This window comes from Vigna radiata, chromosome 9, assembly GCF_000741045.1.
Source record: "Vigna radiata var. radiata cultivar VC1973A chromosome 9, Vradiata_ver6, whole genome shotgun sequence".
Classification (NCBI taxonomy): Eukaryota; Viridiplantae; Streptophyta; class Magnoliopsida; order Fabales; family Fabaceae; genus Vigna; species Vigna radiata.
Window position 1 is genome coordinate 8750595 of NC_028359.1, and position 25987 is coordinate 8776581.

The window sequence follows — 25987 nt, forward strand, 5'->3', positions numbered from 1 at the left end:
AGTTGACGAGGAAAGGGGTATAACCGGTGAACTAGTTATTCTGGTTGGGGAGGAAAAAGACATTTTAGAGGTAGAGGTTGCCGAGGAAGGAGAGAGAGAACAAAAAAAGTATTTAATAAAAATATAGAAAAGAGAAAAACATGGGGGCATGAAAGGAAAAACAAAAGGAGAGAAGAAAAGGTGCCGCCTCGGGAGTTAACTCCGTTACTAAAGTGAAAATATTTAAGATAATGATATTTAGACAATATTTTTTGACAACATTCAAACATTCATTACATGTTAATATGTGATTGGTCAAAAATTACTTTATAATAATGTTTATGATTATTATTATTGTAGAGTAATTTTTGACCAATCACATAATCAATATTCAAATGTTGTCAAAAAAATATTATCTAAATACCATTATCCTTTAATATAGGGACGAAAAAATCATTTAAACCTTAATTTTAACACAAATGTTTCGTTTAAGATAGACTTGAATATAAATGTATTAATAAATGATATACTACCCAAAAAAAATTTATTCAATTTAATTGCTAAACAATAAAGTGTAATAAGTGGTAAATTCAAAGATATATTCTTCCTACAAAAAGTTAATTTAAACTATTCACTTACCTTTGCACCACGTTTCTTTAAAAATTGACTTTGATATATATGAGTTAGTAAATGTTTCCTTGGAAATTAACTTTGATATAAATGAGTTAATAAATGATAATAAAGTGTGTAATTTAAAATAGGATAATGATATTTAGACAACATTTTTTTGACAACATTTAAACATTGATTACGTGTTAATCTGTGATTGGTCAAAAATTACTCCACAATAATGTTTATGATTATTATTATTGATTCTGAAGTAATTTTTGATCAATCACAGTTTGACACGTAATCAATGTTCAACTGTTGTCAAAAAAATGTTGTCTAAATATCATTATCCTTTAAAATAAGTGTCAAATTCAAATATTTTTTTTTTCATTAAACATGTGGATTACCCTTTGTTAAAGGTGCCGTTACCCTTTGATTTTTTATGTTGTCTCGGTCTAATTTAATGTGACGTTAGTATAGGAAATGCCAAAAATATTATTTAATTTTATGACGTAATGACTTTGGGAAGAGGTGCTCTAATAAAAGTACTTTAATGTGATGATGTCAGTATGCTCTTTAAGGACTTTGATGATTTTTTTTTTTTTCTTTTGTTGAAGTGAAAAGAAGCAAAGGAGGAGGGAGAAGGAGAGTGTATTGTGATGGAGATGAACACAGTGAAGATTTTGTTAGGAGCAGTTTTGGCGTTGTTGATTCATGTCTTCAATGTGTTTGTGTTTAGGCCAAGATCAATGAGAGCGAAGCTTCAGAAGCAGGGGATTAAAGGGCCTTCTCCTCATTTCTACTTTGGCAACATCCCAGAAATCAAGAGCATTTTGCTGCAAGTTCAGTCAGCAGCACCAGCCACTGAAGTTACAGAGAAAGATGAAGGATCTTCTCTTTCTCACAATTGGCCTTTCACTCTCTTCCCTCATGTTCAAAAGTGGATCAAACAATATGGTGAGTTAGTTACTTTGGCCTGTCTCATAAACATGTTTTCTTCCTTTTTGTTTGGAGCAATGAATCGACAACAGTCACTCTTCTTTGCATTGAATGGTTTTTTCTTGTGAGATTCTGATTATAACAGTTGAATGGTCTAAGTGCACATGCTTGCATGCTTGAGATTTTGGGCTCTTTTACATTTTCCGAGTTGAGTTGGGTTTGAATCTATTGTGAACTCTTTCTGTTCTTGGTCTGATGATGGAAATGTTCTGTAACTGTAAGAGAAACCTGTTCAGGTTCCATAAAAATAAATGCATTTCATTGCTTAGACGCCAAAATCTGGAATATTTTCATCTGTTCAAAAGGCCCTTTTGGTTAAAAGACTGAAAGAATCAAGTTTTCACAATTTTCACGTAAAAAGTTGTAATTTTGGTTTATAAGAATGGGTTCAATGGTGTGTTCAAAACTTGAAATAATCAAAGCCATAGTAAAAACTTGTAAGACACCTTAGAAAAACTGAAAACCAAGAAAAAGGTCAAATTCTTTCAGGAAGTGCTGAAAAGGGTTTGCATAATATTAAATGAAAGGTTTGGTGTTCTAGAATTGGCAGATTGATGTGATTCTATTGCCATCATTTCTATGTCCAAATTTTGATTTCATATGTGCAGGTCCCATGTACTTGTTTTCTTCTGGGTCTATACAGTGGCTAATGGTGTCAGATATAGAGATGGTGAAGGAAGTGGTCGTGCACACCTCTTTGAATCTAGGGAAGCCTACATATCTATCCAAAGATATGAGGCCACTCTTGGGCAAAGGCATAATAACGTCAAATGGGTCAATTTGGGTTCACCAGAGGAAGATAATTGCCCCAGAACTGTTCCTTGTTAAGGTGAAGGTAAGTGTATTCTAGCCCACCCTATCCTGCTTAAGAGAAAATGAATGCTGCATTTTCCACAAAGAAGAAATCAATGGACCGTTCATACAAAATTTGATTACTAAAAATGACAACTTTATGTTGCTTTGATCCTTGGTAATAAGTTTTCCCTGTTCATGGTCCTTAAAAGTGTCCCTACCCTTAAAAGCTACATAAAGATTGTGTAGATATATGGATCAAATGAGTAGTTAAAGCTTAACTCATTGAATATGTTGAAGCATTTTGACTCAGAAAACTAATCTTAAAGCAATCTATTAGAGAGCTAAAAAATGTCAGCTATACTGTAATACAATACCAATCTCACGATTGCTTTTGCTGTAAATCATATTGAAGGCAATGGTTAATCTGATAGTGGACTCAACAAATACAACACTAAGGTCTTGGGAGGGTAGACTTGAAGGTGAGGGAGCACCATCAGAGATTAAAATTGATGAAGATCTTCGAAGTTTGTCAGCTGACATAATTGCCAGAGCTTGTTTTGGGAGCAATTACACTGAAGGAAAAGAAATATTCTCAAAGTTAAGAGATCTTCAAATTCTCTTGTCCAAGCGTAATTATGGAATTCCAGGCTTTCGGTATGCATGCCAACTAAAAAGACTATTTTATGCTCATCAATCATAAGAATGTTCAATGTTTTCCTTTTGCCATGAGTCTTCGCACATTTGTATTTCTTGTTCTTGTTCTTGTTTGCTGCTAATGTGAAAGTTGGTGCCGTAATCTGTTTTAGATACTTGCCAAACAAAAGCAACAGACAAACGTGGAGATTGGGGAAAGAGATAGACTCAAAGATAGCAAAGCTCATAAAACAACGTCTGGAGGAAACTCATGAGCAGGATCTCTTACAAATGATTCTTGAGGGTGCAAAGAACTGTGAGGGTGGTGATGGCCTCATATCAGATTCAATCTCATGTGACAGGTTTATGATAGATAACTGCAAAAATATATTCTTTGCTGGACATGAGACTACTGCCATCACAGCATCATGGTGCTTAATGCTGTTAGCTGAGCATCAAGATTGGCAAGACCGTGTCCGAGCTGAGGTGCTTGAAGTTTGTGGAAAAAATGCTCCTGATGCAAACATGCTTAGAAGCTTGAAAACGGTATGTTATACACAGTATTATACACAGTATGTGATAAAGATAAATGTTTCCATGGAACACAGTGAACTGATACATTCATCTTCCCTTGGTTTAATTTTCTTGATCCTTGAAATTTTACATCAGAGATTTAGATTGGACACAATGGATGATTACCATATCATGTCTCTGTAGCTGGAGAAATTTCATTGTACCTTTTTCCCACTTCAATTGGATCCTGATCTCCTTGTGCATAAAATAATTTGTAGAAGTTCTCTCATATCTTTTTACATTCTTATTTTGCATGAACTAATTTTAGCTTATGAAGAAACTCATTTCATCTTCTATAAAAATTTCTTGTTCAAGCAGACCCATAGGCCTGTTGTCCAAAGGATTTTATGTAAAAGTTTCTTGTTCAAGGTTTTGTTGGAATAAAATGGGCGGTAGTCTATGATGCACACGAATCTGTAATGAAGTATATAATTTATAAAGTACTAATACTTTTATGATGATAATAAATTATAATTTTTTGTTTTGACGTTATTTAATACATGTTATTTTAATTTGGATTTCTATCACAGCAATCACATATTTATCACGTTTTTTTAAAAAAAAATTGTTTATTTTTCAATATTCATATATCACGTATCCTGTTATTTTCAAATTAAACTTTTTGCCATTTTAGATAGGTGATACACTTATCGTTTCCATGCATCATAGGTAGTATTGTTACATGCATAAAAGCTAAGACCATGTTTTTGATTTCAGTTGTTTTTATAAAAACAAACTGTTTTATATACTGAGCTTTCTTAAAAACATTTATTAAAAGGTTCTCTTTCTTTTTTATGGAAAGTTAAGTTGTTTTCATGAATAAATTTTGTAACTTACTATTATTTTCTACCAACGTCCTTTCCTTTCAGCTTGATACACACTTTTTTTCCTAGGTAAGAGGCTGATTCTGTGTTGTGTCTAAATGAAACTATTTGTCTTAACCACTTTTCTAGAAACTTGTCTAACAAAAGTTGATTTTGATCAAATATCAATTGCTGAAATAATCTGATTTATGTTTATCAATACAACATTTGTTTGTGTCTCAAAATTCAGTATAACTGTAGTAAAATCATTTGCAAGTTTCATGAGCATTGTTTCTGATCATCTTGAGGCCTTGCATGATAATGTTACACATGCAGTTAACCATGGTGATTCAAGAGACTTTGAGGCTGTATCCACCAGCAGTTTTTGTTGTTAGAACAGCTCTTCAAGATGTAAATCTAAAAGGGTTACTAATTCCAGAAGGAATGAACATTCAGATTCCACTCTCAGTGCTGCAGCGTGACCCTCTTCTCTGGGGTCCTGATGCTCACAAGTTCAACCCGGAAAGATTTGCAAATGGGGTGCTTGGAGCATGCAAGGTTCCACAAGCTTATATACCATTTGGAATAGGGGCACGGGTATGTGTTGGACAGCACTTAGCCATGGTAGAACTCAAGGTGATTTTGTCTCTGATTCTGATGAAGTTTCACTTCTCTCTCTCACCAAGTTACTGCCATTCACCAGCCTTTCGTTTGGTCGTAGTACCTGGTGGCCAGGGAGTTGTTCTTCAGATGACAAGAATTTGAGCAACTATGTAACATTTCCCTTTGTTCTTTGAGGTCCTCTTTTGCCTTTTGTGCTTAGAAAATGGGGGTAGATAAGATCACAAGACATCATATTTTGCAGCAGATGAGTGATGAAAACATGCAGGAAATGTTGGTTTTTTTCTTTAATCAAACTTTTTCCATAAACTCTTGTAAGACAAATAAAAAATATTCCAGTTTTACAATAAATCAAGAATCATAAGTTAATCTGTTGAGGTTGTTTTTGTTTGATAAAGAGGTTGTTTTTGTTTGATAAACTTAAATTAGGGTGATTTTGTAATTTCATTGAGTCTTATTTTTGATTCCTCTTACTAGTTTTAACTTTACAGATCGGAAAAAGTTTTTTAACAAATTTTTAACAACGTATATGTGACAATTTGTGATTAGTCTGTTTTAAATATTTTTTAAATTTAAATTCAAATAAATTAATAAAGTGATGACATGTGTTTCGTTGTAAAAAATTTGTCAAAAAGTGTTGTTAAAATATTATCATTATGAAGATTAACCATGACAAAAAGGTTATCATTGATATGATAATGGTATCATAAACTTGTCTTTATTTATTTAATCTTTTGAAACATTTCTTTATTTTATGATACACATTGCATTACCATATTATTGAAGTTAAAATTTGTAAGCAATCTTTAACAGTTCCAAAGCAAGCTCTTTTGGTTTGGAAATCATGACCATATGGTCTGAATTCTTTATCTTTTTGACATCAGCAAATGGACCAGTGTTCTGAATTATCCACCTTTGAAACTCCTTTGGTATCAAATTATCTTTTTCAGCAATTATGAACACTTTAGAAACCCTTCCATTCCTCTTCTTGCTTACTGCACTTTGTTTTTCCAATAATTTTACATCACTCATAAAGGGAGGTAAAGGTCTCACCAAAGATACTGCAAGTGTTAGATCCTGCATAATATGTAAACAAATTTTTCACTTCTAATGGAACAATTCATTCTATATACAAAAGATAAAGTTTATCACAATCAAATCATCCACATATGTGTCTGCAAAATCAAAATAACTAAACAATTGTATTTATATTATTGTGGAATAGCTCCCAACACACAAACAACACTAAAAATAAAGTACAACTGCAAATGCTGAGACTGATAGAAGGTAAATAGAGGAACAAGAGGAATAAACACAAAAGTTTAAGTTGAACTAGGTTCATGAGATCTAAGTCCAATTACATAATATATTGACACGACTCTTCATCCAAAACTTTAAAATAATAGATTAATAGGTCTTTACCTTTATATGATGCTCTACTTTCTCATTTCTATCCAATGTAGAACTTGAACTCATAATTGGATTCTTAACAATCTATTCTTAACATACTTATAATCTCCTACATATAACTACCGAATAGTCTAAAAACTTCTTAAACACAATTTATTGAGTCAATTTTTCAAATACATCATTTGTTAACTTTCCAATTGCTTGAATGATTATTTGTCAAAGAAATATGGAATTGAACATGTTTACCTCGGTTGTTGATAGTTGGTACAATCTTGATCTAAAAAATTCAACTCCAATTGATGAGAGGATTGGAGCTTTGTTTCCATCCAATATGAAGTATTGTTCTAGCAAAGCATTTCCCAATCTTCTATTTGCCTACAAGATCAACACATAGATTCCCCAAATTGTATGATTTCATAATTATAATTTCCTTTATAGATAGAAATGAAACACACTTATATATTCAAACATACACACACATGTATATATATAAAGAAATTCACAATAGTTTATGTTGAGTCTATCGAGGAGGAGTTCATTAGAGAGACATAAACACCAATGAGATCTGGGCCCAACCATATAATGAATTGACACCACTCTGTATCCAAAACCTTAAAGAAATGGATTAATGAGTCTTTCATCTTTATATAATATTCTACTTTCTCAATCCTATACAATGTGAAACTCTGACTCACGCTTAAATTTCTAACAATTTACTTATATATAATAGACAACAAATGAACAAAAGTGTTTCAGTGCATTTATATGGATATGTAAAAGGGTACAATAAATCTTAATTAGTTTAATTCACACACACACACAGATATATATATATATATAAAGAAAAAGACAAATACTTAAAGATTATGCAGCATGAGTTTGGATACAGGCTTGAGATAATTGGTTGAAAATGTGTGATTAGTGAGAGCAATACCTCTTGAAGAAAAGCAAGGAAGGTGAGGTTGTGAGTGACAACAGCTGCAGTGATGAAAACTGCAACAGAGATTTTCTGAGGGTATTTTTCCATGGCAAGGGATACTGATAGCCCTCCAAGACTATGACCTACAAGAATGACCTTTTCCTGTGGAGGAAGAGAGGCCAAGAATGTGATCAAAGGCTTATGATATTCTGAAACTGAATCAACTTCTTCACTCTGCTTTGTATTCACACCACATGCTGCCATGTCTAGACTTGTCACATTCTCACCTTCTGATTTCAGTTGATCAGCCACCTTATACCAACACCATGCACCATGAAAAGCTCCATGCACCAGCACAAAGTGCTTACCATTAACACAAACAAACAAAAAATGAAGAAATATCACAAAGATCACCAAATGGTACTTCTCCCTTTTGAGCATCTTCATAAGCTTTTCCTTCTCTTTCCCCCTTTTTTTTTTCTTGGTTTTGCTGTAGAAACTGTCTCATGATCTTTTCATATATATATATATATATATATATATATATATATATATATGCATCTATAGGTCGTTTATCCATGAATGATTATTCCTTTAATAATATATATGTTTCTCAATTTCATAAAGTCTTGAACATATTTTTCTCACAAATATGTTTAGATTTTACTTTTGAGTGGTAAGAATCTTTTAGTTGACTTTTTCTTAAGAAAATAATTTTCTAGTCCATCCAATATTTCTTATTGTGGTTATGTTAACTTGACAAGTCACATTATAAAAATATATGATATATATAAATTTTTGATTTTGATGTTTCATTTTTTTATTGTGATTTTTTATCTTATGTTTGAAAATCTGTTGAGAAAAACAAAATCACAAATTAAAATTGAAAGGGAGTGACAATTACACTATTACAAAATATTTGTGGAGACAAACTTTCAGAAATCATTTAATAGATCCAAAAATTTTCAATATAAAATGATTTTTCTTTAGAATACAAAGATAAAAAAAATACAAACCAAAAAATAAAATAAAATTCAGACGTATTTTAAAATAGAAAATATATGTAGAGATGCTGTATGACTACCTCATATGAAAGGGATATTCTATAAGAATTAGTGCATCTTGTCCTTTATACGAATCGAATGATTATTTTTGGTGTAATATTTTAATACACTAATCTTTACATTCGTATCTTTAATTAATTTATTTTCAGAAAATAATGTATTTATTTTCTAGCAAATTTCTAATTGTATTTATTTTCTTTTTTCACTGCTCGTAGCTTTGTCGTAACAATAAAAAATAGTGAATATAATTAAATATTTTGATATAATTATTATTACTATAATAAGGACAACTGTCATTATAATAATTACCTTTTATCCGTCATTATAATTACAGTAAAAACATTTTTAACTTTTATGGCTCATTATGGATAACTTTGGGAGATAATAAAAATTAAAAATTAGGCAATAAATATAAGAACAGGATGAATTTTTTGCTTTCGATCCCAGTAAAGTAAGATTATACAGTTTTTAATTTTCTAAACATTAATGAAATAAAACTAGGAATGATGTGAAAATAATATTGTTGAGGCTCATCGAACCTTTTTATATATATAAAGGAATATGTAAAAAATAACATGACTATACCTAGAATTTCTTATGATTAAATGAACGTCTTACAATTGTAGTAAAGATGATGGAAAAAGAATATAAAAATAAAGAATCCCATATAAAAAAAAAAAAAAAACTCTATTCAATAAGCATAACTACTGTCTAAATAAATTTTTCCAACTTCCTTGATATTTTAGCATTAGGTGGCTGGAAAGTTTTCAATTGGAAATTAGAGGTTCCTGAAAGAATCTCATTTAGAAGCACGTCTCCCTTTTCATTTTGAATTACCTCCAACGTGCTTCCAAGAACATCACCTGCAAGTCCAATTTCTAAGAGACTACCTGGCTCTTCTCCACCATCATGTATTAATTGTGCAATCTCAGTAAAAGTAGCTACTCTCTCTATTATGACTTCAGCAAAAATTCTGCCAAGAAACTCAGCTGCTCTAGGGGCATCATTAATGACATCCTCCAATGTACAGAGAACAGATTCAAACCTAGCCAACATACAAAGGAATCAATTGATAGTTGCTTGCACAATAAATGAATTCTCCCTACTATGGTTAAATCAATCTTACCCTTTGATGAGTTGGACTTGACTTATAGTGTGATGTTGAGATTTCACAAGGTTGATAAGTAGTTTGGCAAGAAGATCTCTTTCTGTGTCCTTTCTCTCAAATGAATCTGTGACCCAGAGAGAAACCATAGAAGGATAAAAGCTTGGAGAGTTCAAATCTTTGATACACAAAACAAGTTCTTTCTCATCTCTAGCACTGAAAATTGCATAAGTTTTAGTAAGATGATTAAATGATGAGAACACTGGGAATTAAATTCACCAGTATAAATTCAAAAAATGAAGGAAAAAAATTAAAACATATGTAATTTGGGTAATGGAATACAATACACATAGCATAAAAATTCGTCATGACAAAGTTGTAACAAAAAACAAAATTCATGAATTTGGTGTAGCAGCAAAAAGAAACTTCACATAACCTCCTTTCTAAATCCAACACAAATATAGGACAATATTTCAACACTGCTCCAACTGCTCCTATGATATTGTTCAGGAGTCATTTAATTTAAGTATTAAAAGTTCAATCCTCCAATGAGTAGAAAAATAAAATTTTGGTACCATTATAAGACAATGTCTATATGTATGCAAAATGATTTGTAAGTTGCATACATATAGGGTTGACAAAGTGGGTTGGGTTGAACCTACTGAACCTGTAAATGGTGGAGTGGTTTAGATGATTGAACCTACCAGCTAGGCAAGTTATACTGTGGTTCAGTTGTCGGGTTTACCCACCTATGAGACCAATACCTATGTCATCCAAACACATTTATATTTTTATACAAATAAGAGATGATGTTTAGATGTAAGTCAACCTGCCATATTTATATTTTAACAAATTAAGAGAATATGTTTACATGTTTATATGTATGCCAAAGTTGTGTTACAAAGATATAAATTAGAAGCTTCCTTTGTTGGTACAACCACAAGTTCATTTTTTTACACAACATTTATATGCACATCACTTACATATTTATACATTCTTCCTTGCTTGCTAACAAAAACAAATAGACCTAAGATCAATCTTGAAATATAAGCGTCTTCATATATTTTTTTTTAATTTAAAAGTTTTTCAAGATAAATTTTAGGTTATGATGTGAAGGTCACACACATCAAAAGAGAACATGAGTTTGGTTTAAAATAAAAGTGAACAAAAAATCTTCTCTCAAGAAAAATACTTCACTTTATTTGAAAAAAAGACACATTAAAAAAATAAGAAAAAAAAAATTCTCACCTGGAAAAATCGAACATTTCTAATATAAAATGGTTTTGCTTAAAAGATTATATGTGTGCAGTACTTTGTTTGTTTAAGCTTCCCAACATGAATATAACTGGCCACAGAAGTAGTAACCAGGAGAAAAAACGTGCTGTAGAGAAAAAGTGAAAAGAAAAAAAAAAAAAAACCTGTAGTATTCTCTTATGGCTGACAAGGACATGTCTCCCAGTTGTTCTTCTGACACAATCTTATCTGAATAAGCATTTTGAGAGATTATGGATCCTTGCAATTGAGCAGCATGTGAAACACTCCTCAAGTTTCTGTTACCATGGTTTACATTATGCTCAGGGGCAATTGATTGATCATGAGTAGATGGACCTAAAGACCTGTTAGTACCACGTCTTGACCCAAGATCCTCCATTGAGTTATATTGTGTGCGCTCTGTTGAATTACTCTGACCATTAAGACCTGCAGCCATTATATGAGGGTCTCTAGGCACAGGAACCACATCAGATATTGGCAGATTGGAAATTGTGGTTGATCCTCTCATAGACATTCCCCTAGCAAGACCACCTTGAGGTACCAAGGTTATAGAATCATCTCCTAAAGATCTTTGAGGCAAAGGAACTGACAAGGTCTTAGCTTCATAAGATTGTTGTTCCTCAAATTGAGCATCATGAGAACCACCATACCCACGTGCTTGAGTTGGAAGACCACATAATCCACCCATTTGAGAATTAGAAGACACTCTTGGACTAAAATCAATGGGATTCCTTCTACTTGATTGATTGTTACCAGGACCACGATTTGACCTACCAGCATGGGATTGTCTTTCCTGAGCAGCATCCCTATGTACCTCCTCAATCTTTTTGGGACCTTCTACTTTCCTCCTTTGTTGCCATTTATTCTTCCTCAAATCAATGGCATCCTTCAACATGAACCTCACCCTAGAAGATAAATTCATGTTGTTTGATAATAATTTCATTCTTTCAAAATACGCATCCATATGTTCCTTGGCTTTTGGATGGTCAATCATCTCCCCAATAGTACTCATTAGCTTGCACAAAGCTTCAATGTTTTCTTCATCTGGATCTTGATATTGACCCAGTAACTTCTTGATACACTCATGCATTATCCTCTCTGTCAACATTTTCTTCTTATATAGTTCTCCAATCAATCTAATGTTTCCCAACATTCGTCTTCTTGCCTTAACTCTTCTTTCTCCCCTTTCCTCAGTAGACTGCTTAACCTCACCCTCATCAGCCTTATTTGCTTCTTCTTCTTCCCTTTCACCCCTCTCAAATTCCTCTTGGCACTTGTTCAATAATAACCTTTTAAAAGTTATTTTTTCATTGTCCTCACTAAAATCAGGCAACTCAGAAGCCAAATGTAAACAAAAGTTGGCATACATTTCACAAAAGGTAGGTTCCATAAGAGCTTTCTCAAATATTTGTGAAATGACACCGATGAGGGTGATTGCATTGTCAATATTAACTTCTTTCACCTGTTCAAAGAGTTTGTCAAAATTTTGTGGTGTTAGTTTGTTCAAGATAGCTTTCAACTGCCTCTGTTTTACCTCTTCCACATCTTTCACTTTACCCACTTCGTACTTATTCTCAGCTTTGTGCATTATTTGTAAAGGAGTTTGGTTTGGAGAAGGAATTAAACCCCTCTGTTGGAAGCTAGCAGATCGCTGCCATCTCTCCCCATTAGGGCTATTTCTTCCACCTTGATTTCCCCCAGATTGCATTGGCCCAAAAAGGATCCCTCCACCGTATTGTAGAGGTGTTTGTGCACGAGGGTTCCTTAAAACACCAAAGTTGCCTCCATGACCAAATCGATATCCTGAATTTCCTCCGGCGCCTTCTGGACCACGTCCAGAACGAAAAGAACCAGAAACTCTGTTCCATCTATCGTCCTCCATAATAACATCGCCACGACGATCCATCCGAGACAACCCACCTACAGCTCTTCCAGGATTAGGATGTGAATCACGCTCAAAAATATGAGAGCCGCCAATATTGGCATTCATCAAAGCTCCAATGTCTGCAGTGATTTCAAAATCTTCAGGAAGATCAATGCACTGCTCTACAAATTTCAGAAGGAAATCACGTGAATATTTTTTGGTTGTACTTCCATGTCCTTCACCTACTTTTTGAGATATGTCATGAACCTCCAGTTTAGGGGTAGACATGTCAGCAACGTCCTCCCAATCATCAAGCTCAACTTTATTATGATCACATTTCTCACCGGCTTTAATATCAGACTGACCAACATCAAATTGTTTCAAGCTTAGAGGAATAGTAACACTTTCCTTGCTCTCAGAACTTAAGACATCTCTCTTTTCCCCAGGTCCCTTGTATGCATTATAAAGATCAGAAGTTGACCCAGCGGCATCTGCTTTCTGAAGTATCTCTCTTCTCTTCTTCTTTCCTTTAGATGTGTTTTTCACCTTATTTGGTTCTATAGTTGGTCTATCCTTGGTACCTGACTCAACATCAACATTCTCTGAATCGTTCTTAACATGCTTTAGTGTTGTTTTTGGAAGATCAGTAAACTGCAGATCTGATGAGCCAAAGTTTCCTGAATCAAAATAATCTGTAACTACTCTACCATTTCTAATAAAAGAGACATCTCTAGAATAGATAACTCGATGTAGCCGTGGCAGACGTGCCTAAATTATCACTGACTCTATCATATTGTTTATAAAATTTGCAAATTCATCTTATCGTGATAGAATTCTCAAAATGCTCAAATTTGCAAGATCTTTTCTGTTAATTTAATTTTTGTTCCATTAAATTTAATATTGTTTGTATACTTTAGGAGATGACACATCACTTTTATCATAAGGTTTTAGTTTTTTTCTTTTTTTACCTTCAACTAATTTATATGTCTTATCAGGCATCTGATTGTGAACTTTGTCAATAGTTTGTGCACCACATCCTTCCCCTGAAACATAAGCAGAAGCTTCTACAGACCCATTGGTCTCCACTTCAACACCAGTAGAAATTGTATCAGATCCTGGAAGATCTTCAATAGTAATTGCTGCAGAATGATTTTTTTTAGTTCCTAAAGCATCGGGTACTCCAATATCAGATATAACTTGATCAACAACTCCAGAACGTATAGTGTCCATTGTGGGAGATCGTACAGAAACCTGTGGAAAAAGACAAAAACTATACCTTATATTCAAGCACACCAAGATCACATAATACTGAAAAGTACATCCTTTACATTCAAGTGTGCATTTGTGTGCATGAATAATTCTTCACGCATATACCTGATTTTGTGATATTTGATCTTTCTTCCCTGGTTTTTTATCCTTCAAAGAGTTGGATATACCGAGAGATTCCCTTCCACCTTCATTATTAGACGCATCTGTGACAAAATCACTAGAAAACTTAGATTGTTGTGGAGAAACTTCTGAACAGGTTTCCGATCCTTTTTGCAACATGGAGGAGCTAACATCACAAGATATTGTTGAACCAGGGGATTCTCCATTTTGAACATCAGCAATACAGGAATTTGACAAGGATGAGTCCACTATAGTAGTTGTACCATTAGGCTTATTGGTCATAGATGTAATCCCTGTTGGAGTGCTAGTTTTATTAGTAGGTGAGGAACCTTGTGCAGATGAATTCATAAAACTCACACCTTGGGGACCATGGTGCAGAGGAAAATTAAATGTTGGTGGTTGACAATTAGGAGTCATTGGGCTACTTGTTAATGGGAGAGAATTAGGTGGATAATAAGGAGAATTTGTATTATAGGAGTTGGATGAAAAATAGTTCATAGGATGAGAAGCCGGAAAAGATTTAACAGGCTGGGATTGAGAAGGTATGTTAGGATGTGCTCTAACACAGGATGACCCACCATTTGAGTATGCATCCTTCCTTTTATCAAGTCTTAACTCTTCATGTGTCTCAGGATGAGTTATCTTTACATGGGTAGTTTTTCGAGGACTTGCAAATTTTCCTCCTTTCTGTTGTGGATATTGACAACCTATGCCAATGCCCATGTTGCCTAATTGATTACCCATTTGGGGAGAATAATTAATGTTTTGGCCTTGATGCATGATCCCTTGAGGATGCATTGGATGAGGTTGAAGACCTGGAATAAAAACCGGCTGTTGCACTTGTGTAGCATTACCAATTGGTAAAGGCATCGGTATAGGCATTTGGATGGATGATGTTGTCATGCCATGAGATTGAATCTGTGGATTAGCACCTCCAAACTGTAAAGGAGCCTGTGATTGGTGATATGAAGTTGAGATTGAAATCCCAGTTACAGGAACAACAAAGGGTTTTGACATCTGATTTACTGAGGTTAAAATTGACACCTCAGAATCCTTGTTTGCCTTAATCTCCTCAACGTTAGATTGCTCATTGACACCAGCATCTTTCTCGTGTGATTTCTGCTGCTTTGGAACAGGAGGAATTGGATCCGAAGACACAGATTTGTCAGAGTCATCAAGAGCCTGAAAGTCAAGGAATTATACCTCCAACATAAGCATTCCTTAGAATGGAAAGACATAGAAAATGTTCATCTTCAATTATTGAATACTAATATCACTAATAATGTCAACTTCAAGACATACGAAAAGAATAAGGATCTTATTTCATCTATAAAATATAAATCAGATCATCTTTGTAGGATAGAATCTAAAAGAAATGCTCTTCAAATTTGAACGGAGAGGGGATAGTAACTCTTTGAATGATAGTACAAAAATTAAGGAAAGGAAGTGAAAAAAAAAATGCATACCTGATCAGGCTTCTGCTTATCAAAACTAGCAGGAGCTGAACTTGTACGAGCAGGAATCTGTACAAAAGAACAGTAACATGATCAATTACTCTACTCACGCCAAAATTCCACAAAATGTGTAACGCATCATATTCTAATCAAATAATATACAAGAAACTTACTGCCATCCCATTAATGACGCCAGGAACAATGGATCCAAATTGAAAAGGGAATGCCTTAGACTCATCATCTCCTGGTACAGACATATATATTGATATTTCACAAATCTCACACACAACATAACTAACTGCTAATAAGAAAATTTATTTTGAAAGATAAGAGTTGTTAATGGACGTCTAATGTACACAACAAAATCGTACAAGACTAACATACCCTTAGCAAGGCTTGTGGGAAGTACTGGATCAGAAATTAAAGGGGGCAATGAAGCAGTTTCAGCCTTTGGAACAATTCCAGTGCTCTTATGCCCAGCTGATGATTCAGATGACTTTGTAATTGGCCCATCTGGTGCACCTATCATGCCACACAAATGCATGAATTACTTACAAAAAAAAATCAATATTTATAAAACACTTAATCACCTCAACAACATCAGAAGATTCTCCTATTAAAAAAAGACGGAAGAATGTTTCAAAAATAATTCTTCAGAAAAATTCTACGGAGCAACATAACCAGACACTAAAAATCAATGAAGACAAGAATTACATTTTTTCCCAGAAATAATTAAATATTACTCCTAAATCTTACCATGTAAGTGGGACTGTCCATGGATACCATTACTAATGTTCCGAGCAGCAGATGCATTGTTTGACTCTGTTGAATTTCCCTGGGAAGGATTTAGCCTAGATTGTCCACCTTGTGCATTATTAGACTTCTTGTTAAAACTATAACAATCAACATGCATAATCAATAAACCAATAATGAAGAAAAAAAAATACACAAATCATAATGGTGTGGAAAAAATAGTTTAAGTAACGAATCATCAAACAACATGTCACAAAAAAGAGAAAATAGAAGGTTTTCACAACTTTATAATTAATCACATACAACGTACATACATTTAACTTTTCCATTCATTATAACACTACCTATTACACACAAAAACACATCTAAATTCCACAAAAGAATCCTAATCTATACTTTTCAACACTATTGTATAAATGTTATATACTTCGGTACATGTATTATCACAATGTCAGTGTTTAATTCCTTTCACCCGAATGACATTGCACTTTGCGTACTAAAACAGATCCAAATTCCAGAAAATTCTCAATATACACCTTAAAACACTATTCTACTAACAACAATTAATCATAATCATAATATATAATTTATTACTCACACACATACATATTAACAATATAAAACCGAATTTTTTTCATCCATTATAATATTACACTTCATAGATTAAAACACAACAAAATTCTACAAAGTCAACAAAATAAAATCCTAATTTACATTCATCAGCACTGTTCTACAAAATATAATTAAACAATATTCTTTTTTTAACTTTCACCAAAATTGATTTTTGTTTTCATTTGTTATGATACTACACTTTGAACTCTAAATCACATTCCAATTTCACAAAAGAAAAAAAAAAAGCAAGAAAAGGAAATTTCAATCATAACCATCATAATGGGATTAATTATATATACTCTTATCGTAACAATAATATCAATATTTAATTCTTTTCATCCATTATAACAACACAACTAAAATGCATCCAAATTTCACTAGAAAAAACTAGAGCTAATCTACACCCTCCAACACTATATATTAAGCAAACAATGATAATTTACAGTCTGTTAAATGTTTTATCACAATCACAGCATTTAATAATTTTCATCAATCATAACATCATACCTTACAATAAAAAAATCTATCTAAATTAAAAATAGAAAATAAAAAATCCCAATCTACACCCTTCATCACCCCTCTACAAACATGTTATTAATTTGTTACATAGTATCGCTTAATTCTTTTCATACATTTTAACACTAAATTTTACCCTCTACATCTAAATTAAAAAAAAAAAAATCAACCCACACCTTCAATACTATTTTAAAAACAATTACAATTTGTTTCATATTTTATCACAATCATAACGTCAGAACTTAATTTTTTTCGTTCATATTATCACCCTTTAAACTCTAAAACCCAACCAAGTTGATGAATAAACATCAATCCAGATCCTTTAATATTATTTCACATACAATAATTGATTATATTTTATCACATATGTTATCTCAATCACAATGTTACAATTTCATTAATTCCTTTTATCAACTAAAACACATTGCTGTTACACTTTATACACTGTAAACCACATTCAAACAACTCGTGTAAATAAAATTATATTCATTCAATAAAGAGTAAATAGTCTTGTTGAAAAATGACACCAAAACTGAAACAAAAAGTTTTATCCCCTTCGTATAAAAGTATAGATAAAAACAAAATCCCAATCTCCAAAACCAACTTTATTCTATCTGCCTTCATACACTAAAAAAAAATTCCACAAAATCAACAAATTAAGCCTTCAATCAACATCTTCAATACTATTTTACAAACAATCAATTACAGTATCATTACAATTTGTTGCATATTATATCTCAATGACAACGTCAACACTAAACTATTCTCAACAATTACAAAATTACTATTCCCAGTTTAAAACTTATCCAGATTAAAAAGAAAATCCCGAATCTACGTCCTCCAAAACTAATCTACAAACAACTAAATATAAATTATGATTTGTCACTTTTTTTTTTATCAAAATCACAATATCAACACTTAATTATATCATTACACTTCACACTCTACAATGCATCTAAATTCCAAAAATAAAATCTCAATCCACATCCTTCAACATTAATCACAGAAAAACAATTAACTACAGTGTTACACACCATTTTTTTTATCAGCAAACAGTGTTACACACCATATTATATATACGTATATATCATATAATTATATAACAATCAGAATGTTCATTCTTTTTTATCCATTATAGCAGTGCACTTCACACTCTAAAACACATCCACATTGGCGACATTATTACTACAACATCAATGAAAATTTAATGACGAAAGACAGCACATGAAAAACGTGAATGGTAAGCCTAAAAAGTCACCTTCGGGCAGTGGATAATGAATTGTTTGACGGCGCGATTCCACCGCCATCGCCAGCAGCTTTGCCGTAGGAACCTCTTTGCTGATTAAAGGTGGATGATCGTCCGTTTCTTCTGTAAACGACGTCGTTCTTTTCCACCTTTGATTGATTGAAGGACATATATCCCAACCCCTTCGAACACCTCACAGCAATGCAGAGAAAACCGAATCTCCTTTGTTCAATTTTCGTCGAAAAATGAATGCGAAAACAGAGTGAGAAAGAGTGTAGTGTGGGTATGATTTTGTTTCGTTAGAGAAAAAAATAAAAATAAAAATAAAAATAAAAATAAAAGAAGAAAGAGTGTGGAGTGAGGGAAGGGTCAAAAGAAGAAATAGCCTTTTTAGGAGATCATCTCACACAAACACACACAATTCCAATGAGTTGCGGATTTTTTGACACCTTTTACTCACACTCCCTTATTTTTCTCTTTACTTTATCGTTAAATTATATTTATTTCTTGTTTATGACATACTTTTATAAGGATAAAAATGTTATAAAAATATAAATTTTTGTATTTTTATATAGAATGGTATTATAATATATTTTTTACATTTATATGATAGAGTATAAAGATAAAATGATCATAAAAATGTAAATTTTTGTAATTTAAAAAAAAAATAATAAAAAGTAGGGTTAAATATGTTTTTGGTTCGTTAATTTTCAGTGAAAATTGGAATTAGTCCTTCTTCAAAACTTTGACCTAATTTAATCTCCAACTTTAGAAATATACGAATTTAGTCTTTTTACCGAAATTTTGTTAACTTTATTTCATGTTTCAAACGCGTTTCTCAGTGAAGAAAAGTGTCAACCAATGTAAACAATCCAAATGCTATAATGAAACGTGCTTGAAATATCAAATAAACCTAACAAAATTTAGTTAAAAAGGACTAAATTCATACATCTCTAAAGTTGGGGGACTAAATTAAACCAAAGTTTTGAAGATGAACTAATTCCAATTTTCACTGAAAGTTAAAGGACCAAAAACATATTTAACCTTAAAAAGTAAATAAGAATACTGTTAAATGAATGTAAAAAATTTAAATGTGTCAAAAAATTATTTTTTATTTTTTCAGGAAAAAAGAGAATAAAAGATAAAAAAAAACATAATGTTAAATGAATTTAAAAAATTTAAGTGTGTTAAAATATATTTTTCTATATTTATACAAGATTTTAATACTAGTATAACATTAATGTTTCATCACCTTTACATTAATACATTTACATTTCTTCAAATGTTTATTAAATATATATTTTTTAATATCGTACTATGTATTTGAACATAATTATGAAAATGAATAACTAAAATAATAATACAAAAACATATAAACTGTTTGAAAGTGAGAAACTAATCAAATATTACTCTTATAAGAAATTGAGTGTTTTTCTATTCATTTCTCAAAGAATTTTTTGTAACTGTATATAACTTCCTGAAACTTTATAGATTTAAATTAGTCCATATATATATGTAAATTGGTTCCTACTTCACCTTTTTTATTTGCAATGTAATTCCTGAATATTTTTAATAATCACAATTTAGTCCCTAACTAGTTTGTAATATTGCAAAAAGGTCCCTAATTAATTAAATAAATTTGGACCAAAGAATTGAGTGGTGTGACATTTAGCAAATAAAACAAATTGGACCAAGCTCATTTATATCACATTTTTGGTGAAGGAAAATAAAAGGAAAACATGACAAAATTTTACAACTTAAGAGTGTTTGATATTACATTGTGTTCATTCACTGTGTATTGCCTTGAACTAGACAAAATCAGAATGTTTTCCTCCACTCTGTTGAAATTGTTATCATAACAAAATCGTATACAATATGTTCTTGAAACTCAAAAAGTATAGAATAAGTCCTGCTTTGGCAGAAATATATGCTGATGCATTCATTATCTTTGTCATACAATCAAGAGATAATAGTCCTAGTACTCAATGCCTTGACTTGAATTCTGAAATGAATGTTTCCCCAGTGATTTAATAACAGATGAAACAATATATCCAACAAACATCAAATTTTGTTGAAATAGATTCTAAATCAAAAATCTGATACCATATTAAGAAGAAAATTTAAGTCTACTTCAATCTTATAAAACGTATAAAACGTAAAACGAGATTTATATCTATTATATACATAAATTAATCTTGTAAAACGGATTTGTAAGACGAGATTTATATCTATTATATACATAAATTGATCTTTTATCTAGCCGATATCGAGAGAAAACAAATATACAATGTTAAAAACAACTCTATGTTACAAACAAGCTTTCTATGTTACAAACTATCATTGTCCATTTTGTTCCTTCATTTTCTTGTGCAACTTTTCATTGTATTCCTAGAGCTTGGATTCTCTTGACCAGAGACAAAGAGCAAGCGTTTCTTTCTCTCCAATCTTCCCTGCTCTCCATGTTCTCCGCCATGATTAATTTCTCATTTCCATCAAGGATGCTAACTATCTGTCTTGTGCTTGGTCTTAGTTTTGGGTCAGAACGGGTGCATGCAACTCCTAACCTCACCAATCTCATTAGCTCCTTGTGATTGTATTCTCCATTTAGTCTTGTATCTGCTAGAGCCTCAAGTGATCTTTTTCTCATCTCAAATTCATGAACCTTCTTCACCAAAAGCACCTCAGGTTGCCTAAAATCCACAGCTTTAAGTCCACTCACAATCTCAAGCACCACCACACCAAAACTATAAACATCAGCAGCCACTGTTGCTTCTCCTGATTCTACATATTCTGGTGACATGTAGCCGTAAATCCCACAAACAGACTTGTTTCTGGTGGTGATCACATGATGGCCATGCTCATTCCTTGAAAGAAACTCAGCCAGAGCAAAACTACCTAGTCTTGGGGTCATGTCAGGTTCAAGAGTCACTGCTGAAGAGGTTATGTTCCTGTGAATGACCTGTTCATCCCATTCCTCATGCAGATAGAGAAGTGCAGATGCAAGTGATTTCGCTATGTTGTACCTATGATGCCATTTCAGAACAGAATAACCCTTTTTAGTACCATTGACATGATGGTGAAGTTGGTGGCTGAGAAATCTTCTAGCTGAGTAATCATACACCACAAGCATCTCTCCTTGCTCAGTGCACCACCCTCTGAGCTGCACCAAGTTCCTGTGGCGAAGTTTTGCAAGGTTTCTTAGCTCATTGGAAAATCTTTGGCGCAGTGCAGGGCATGTCTTCAAGCCAAGGCGTTTCACCATGACATGGCAGTGGCCATCTAGGATGCAATGGTAAGCAGTTCCAAAGTCTAACTCGGCCACCCTTTTGGACTCTGAGAAGTTCTCTGTGGCTGAAACAATCTCCTTGAATGGTATCTCCCTAGGTGTTTGAACCACAGAAAATGAAGCCTGCTTATGCATCGTTCTCTTGCTACTCTTACAAGAGTTAGTTCCACCGTTTCTCTGTTCAGCTTCAGCTGTTACATATATGGTATCTCCTGTGGCAGTGACATATTTTGAAATGGAACTAGAATGATTGCTAGAACTTTCTGTACCTGTGCTAGAGCCAGTCCCTTTTGAGCTGCTTGGACTAGTCTCAGATGAAGAAGACAAAGAGATGTACATAGGATGGGAGTGAAACGAAGGGAGTGTTGGCAACTTATTTGACATATCAGAAAGTGCTTCTACAATCCACTTCATGCTTGGTCTCAACACAGGATCATGGAGTGTGCACAAGAGGCCTATGTGAATCAAATGCTCCATCTCAAAAGCCTTGTAGGAACCGTATATCAGCCTTGTATCCCCAGCATCAACGAGTCTCCCTTCATCACTGAGTCTTCTGATCCAATCAACCAAGATGATTTTCTCATCAGGGTACGTGAGATCAATGGCTCTCCTTCCAGACACCACCTCCAACACAACGATTCCAAAGCTGAAAACATCAGATTTTGAGGTTGCAACACTCCTTCTCTGGAAGCTCTCAGGGGGCAAGTACCCAATTGTGCCACCAATCCTTGTGGTCTCACTCAACCTGAAATGCTCAAACTTGCTTGATGTTGATGCTTCTTTCCTAGTCTCATACTCGTACTCAAGCTCATGCTCAAGCCACCTTGCCAAGCCAAAGTCCCCCAACCTAGCGTTGTAATGGGAATCAAGCATCACATTGCTGGTCTTCACATCCCTGTGAATGATCTGAGTCTCCAACTGTTCATGCAGATAGTGCAACGCACATGCCAAACCCTTCACAATTTTCCCACGCCTCACCCACCCAAGTGGCTCCTCCTTCAAGTTCTTCCGAAACAGCACCCGGTCAAGGCTGAGATTAGGCATGTAGTCATACACAAGGTAAAGTTGATCCTCAAAAACACACCAACCCCTCAAGGGAACAAGGTTCTTGTGGCGAAGGTGTGCCACTGCTGCTAGTTCTGCAGCAAAAGTCTTCTCAAACTGGCCACCTTTCCCTGCCAAGCAACACTTCACAGCCACCACTGTTCCATCACTAGGCATGACAGCTTTGTACACTTTGCCAAAACCTCCACTTCCCAGAACCTCCTCCTCAGAAAAACCCCTTGACCCTATGTACAGCTCAGCATAGCTGAAAATCCTTGGATTGTTGCTGTCCCTTCCAATCTTTGAAGAGAGTTGCACACCCTCCATATCATGAAACACACAAGACGAGGCCTTGATCTGCTTGCTTTCTCTTGCACCATCTTGGCATAGACTCCACCACTTTGATTCACACAACCTTGTTAAGGAACCTTGAAGGGTAGCAACAACATGGCCTCCACATGCCCCTTGGAAGTCCTTTTTGGCCTTAACTTTTTTCTGTTTTGGTGGGGTTGCATGAAGTGGCTCTAGTTTATCATAGTCTGAGGGCATGACAAGGCACAGGTGTGTAAGCTGCATATTTTGTGTTGTGTTTGTTGTGAGAAAATGGATGTTGAAAGCATAAGCAATTAGCTAGGACATGGAGATTGCAATGAATGGCATTAGTGCTAATGCTGTGTGGAAAAAGATGTTGAAGTTTGGGTATTTGACGATGATGGCAATGCCATTGTTAATGGATTTATTCAACGCGTTAAGTTTGCACGGTTGAATTGAGTGCAACCATTTGCCAAATTGGAACCTACCACCACCTCTGATATGACGTCTCCAAAATCATTATTCTTTTGTATTATATCACTGTCCATTTCATGTGTTATTCATATTAAGTTTTACTTTCTATAGTTTCAAAGTTAAAATTCAAGTTCTTGAAGAATCATGCAGGGATTATAAAGCTTATTTAACAAGTAGATCAAACTGACTTGAACTGGTTTTGGAACACTTGATTAACGATGAAGCAATGTGATATGTGACAAAGGTAGAAGGTATGAATCGTGATTTATTCTTGGTTTTTTTACTGCGGTTCGAACAACAGCGTATAAGAAAACAATTTTTTTTTTTAAAAAAAAAAGGTTTTGGTTGCGGTTTCTACTACAATCACGATCTATTTACAGACCTTTTGACCGCGATTCCAATTGCGGCCTATAATCACAAATTTTTTACGTTTCCCTTCGCTTCGCTGCACTAATATATTACGTGATACTATTTTATTATTTTATTAGTTAATATATAAAAACAACGGACTATTGTTATAAAAGAAATTATTAAAAAGAGTTTTTCCTGTATTACTCATATGAAAAGTAAAAGTTGATAGAAAGAAGAAAGAAAACTTCCTAAGAAAATGATGAAGCAACAGAAAAAACTAACATAGTTTTGGCTTTATGTCAACGAAAGTCATTGTCAGTTCTTCAAAAAAAAAAACAAGTACAGAAGCTTTTTTATTTCCCATATATTAAATAAAAAAAATACAGCAATGAATAAATAATCAAAAAAAAAAAAAAAATCGTACTTTGAGTTTTTTTTTAGTTAAGAACTCGAGGTTGTTGAGATATCTGCTTTCACGTTTAGTTTTTCATTGAAACTGTTGATCTTGTTTGCGTAATTATTGGAAAAACTAAGCTGTCGTATATATGTGTCTGTTTTAAATTAAGGAAAATATATATTTTTTTCTGAAGTGTTTTGAAAAAAAATATTTTTAAAGCAAATTAATTTAATTAATTACTTTTTTTTTTCCATGTTGTTTTGGTTTACTAAGAAAAACAAATATGATTCGGTCACTTTTACGTGTCGAAAGTAAATAAATGCATAACTTAATGGTTAGCATGGAAAAGATAACTCACTAACTTAATGGTTAATCATCTTTTCTTCAATTTAATCATTAAAAATTATTATTCTAGAAGATAATTAACGTGCTCTTCTCTTACCTAAGAAGAAAGATATTTCTTGGTAAAAGTAAAAGTAAATAGAAACCATGAAAATTGAAAAATATGAATGAAAATCAACGATGTTGGCTACATGCCAAAGAATGTCTCAGTCAAATGAAAAACTATGCTTTTGTCATATATATATATATATATATATATATATATATATATATATATATATATATATAAGAAAAACTTAGGTTCATTATTTTGATATCAAAACAAAAACCCTAACCATATCGATGTAGTTGGTACATAACTATTTCTTATATGTGATTATGTTTACAATAATTCAATCCTTAAGTGTACATGCGAAAGAAAACTTATTGAAAGAGATCTATTTCATTTTTACTTTTTTTTAGGCATGACATATGATAAAGATTATAGTGTAAATAACTAAAAAGAATAATATTTTAGAAGTAAGACTGATTTAAATACAGGATATTCTATTATTTTAATAATAAAAAGTTTTAATATAAATAATTATTTTATTAAATAAATTTTATTATTTTAAAATACATTATATATATATATATATATATATATATAAATTATTTTTTTAGAGTTTTTTTATAAAAGTTTTTTCTCTCTTCTCATCTAATGGGAGAATCAATACCATATGAATGATCTTTGTAATGAATTCTTCAATTTGGATTGATCAGTTGTTCAACATAAGTTGAGTTTCAACCATTTTTTTTGTTCTTTTTCTATAGATAGAACATCTTGCAAGTTGAGAAGAGTTTCCTGGTTAGGATATTGTAAGTTATTGGGTGAGGGGTTAAACGATGCAATAGTAGTTAAACATTTGTGTTTTAAAGCAAACGTTTAGGAAAATGTTTTAAACAGAAAAAATAATAGCACAAACATTTTATAGTAGTTTAATTAATCATAAGCCACGTCCAGTCTCCCTCAATCAAGTTCAAACCACTCATGATATACATAGAGTATTATAATCACTTTTAGTCTTCCTAATCAATCTTGAGTGGTCCGAATTTAACCACTCAAATAAATGATAAAAAAATAAAGATTAAATATTTTTATTAGTATTAGGTAAATCAACCTAAT

The 25987-nt window shown here is 32.8% G+C and overlaps 4 protein-coding genes across 7 annotated transcripts; 1 reads left to right on the forward strand and 3 right to left on the reverse strand.

Moving 5' to 3' along the window:
- Positions 1 to 1113: 1113 nt before the first annotated feature.
- On the forward strand, positions 1114 to 5381 carry LOC106773262 (cytochrome P450 714C2). Its single transcript, XM_022786377.1, has 5 exons — positions 1114 to 1545; positions 2196 to 2422; positions 2795 to 3036; positions 3189 to 3561; positions 4728 to 5381. Exons 1-5 carry the CDS (start codon positions 1248 to 1250, stop codon positions 5154 to 5156), a joined length of 1569 nt encoding a protein of 522 aa, XP_022642098.1. The 5' UTR covers positions 1114 to 1247; the 3' UTR covers positions 5157 to 5381.
- A 399-nt stretch (positions 5382 to 5780) lies between these two features.
- On the reverse strand, positions 5781 to 7787 carry LOC106773263 (salicylic acid-binding protein 2-like). The gene is made up of 3 exons (XM_014659970.2): positions 7357 to 7787; positions 6669 to 6797; positions 5781 to 6089 (listed from the first exon to the last, which is right to left on the reverse strand). The coding sequence occupies exons 1-3, from the start codon at positions 7780 to 7782 to the stop codon at positions 5799 to 5801; spliced, it is 846 nt and encodes a 281-aa protein (XP_014515456.1). The 5' UTR covers positions 7783 to 7787; the 3' UTR covers positions 5781 to 5798.
- A 1158-nt stretch (positions 7788 to 8945) lies between these two features.
- Positions 8946 to 19013, reverse strand: LOC106772868 (eukaryotic translation initiation factor 4G). Of its 4 annotated transcripts, XM_022786198.1 has the most exons (11): positions 18629 to 19013; positions 16246 to 16382; positions 15874 to 16011; positions 15663 to 15733; positions 15502 to 15558; positions 15080 to 15217; positions 14021 to 14986; positions 13615 to 13897; positions 10929 to 13323; positions 9532 to 9726; positions 8946 to 9450 (listed from the first exon to the last, which is right to left on the reverse strand). In XM_022786198.1, exons 1-11 carry the CDS (start codon positions 18784 to 18786, stop codon positions 9117 to 9119), a joined length of 4872 nt encoding a protein of 1623 aa, XP_022641919.1. In that variant the 5' UTR covers positions 18787 to 19013; the 3' UTR covers positions 8946 to 9116. The 4 variants fall into 4 exon arrangements, with proteins under 4 accessions (XP_022641919.1, XP_022641918.1, XP_014514971.1 ...); XM_022786197.1 differs by having other exon boundaries at positions 14021 to 15217; positions 16246 to 16340; XM_014659485.2 differs by having other exon boundaries at positions 14021 to 15217.
- Positions 19014 to 20829: 1816 nt separating this feature from the next.
- LOC106773726 (receptor like protein kinase S.2-like) lies at positions 20830 to 23663 on the reverse strand. The gene has a single exon (XM_014660470.2). It carries the CDS (start codon positions 23520 to 23522, stop codon positions 20994 to 20996), a length of 2529 nt encoding a protein of 842 aa, XP_014515956.1. The 5' UTR covers positions 23523 to 23663; the 3' UTR covers positions 20830 to 20993.
- Positions 23664 to 25987: the final 2324 nt, after the last annotated feature.

Excerpts from the sequence above, each read along its gene's own strand:
- LOC106773726 (XM_014660470.2), bottom strand. The coding sequence starts at position 23,522 with ATGCAGCTTACACACCTGTGCCTTGTCATGCCCTCAGACTATGATAAA.
- LOC106772868 (XM_014659485.2), bottom strand. The coding sequence starts at position 18,786 with ATGTCCTTCAATCAATCAAAGGTGGAAAAGAACGACGTCGTTTACAGA. Across the intron at positions 15,559-15,662 it reads GCGTCATTAATGGGATGGCA|ATTCCTGCTCGTACAAGTTC; the intron begins GTAAGTTTCTTG and ends TCTTTTGTACAG. Across the intron at positions 13,898-14,020 it reads ATCAAATATCACAAAATCAG|GTTTCTGTACGATCTCCCAC; the intron begins GTATATGCGTGA and ends CTTTTTCCACAG.
- LOC106773263 (XM_014659970.2), bottom strand. The coding sequence starts at position 7,782 with ATGCTCAAAAGGGAGAAGTACCATTTGGTGATCTTTGTGATATTTCTT. Across the intron at positions 6,798-7,356 it reads TCCTTGCTTTTCTTCAAGAG|GCAAATAGAAGATTGGGAAA; the intron begins GTATTGCTCTCA and ends TTGATCTTGTAG. Across the intron at positions 6,090-6,668 it reads ACCAACTATCAACAACCGAG|GATCTAACACTTGCAGTATC; the intron begins GTAAACATGTTC and ends CATATTATGCAG.
- LOC106773262 (XM_022786377.1), top strand. The coding sequence starts at position 1,248 with ATGGAGATGAACACAGTGAAGATTTTGTTAGGAGCAGTTTTGGCGTTG. Across the intron at positions 2,423-2,794 it reads TGTTCCTTGTTAAGGTGAAG|GCAATGGTTAATCTGATAGT; the intron begins GTAAGTGTATTC and ends ATCATATTGAAG. Across the intron at positions 3,562-4,727 it reads TGCTTAGAAGCTTGAAAACG|TTAACCATGGTGATTCAAGA; the intron begins GTATGTTATACA and ends TTACACATGCAG.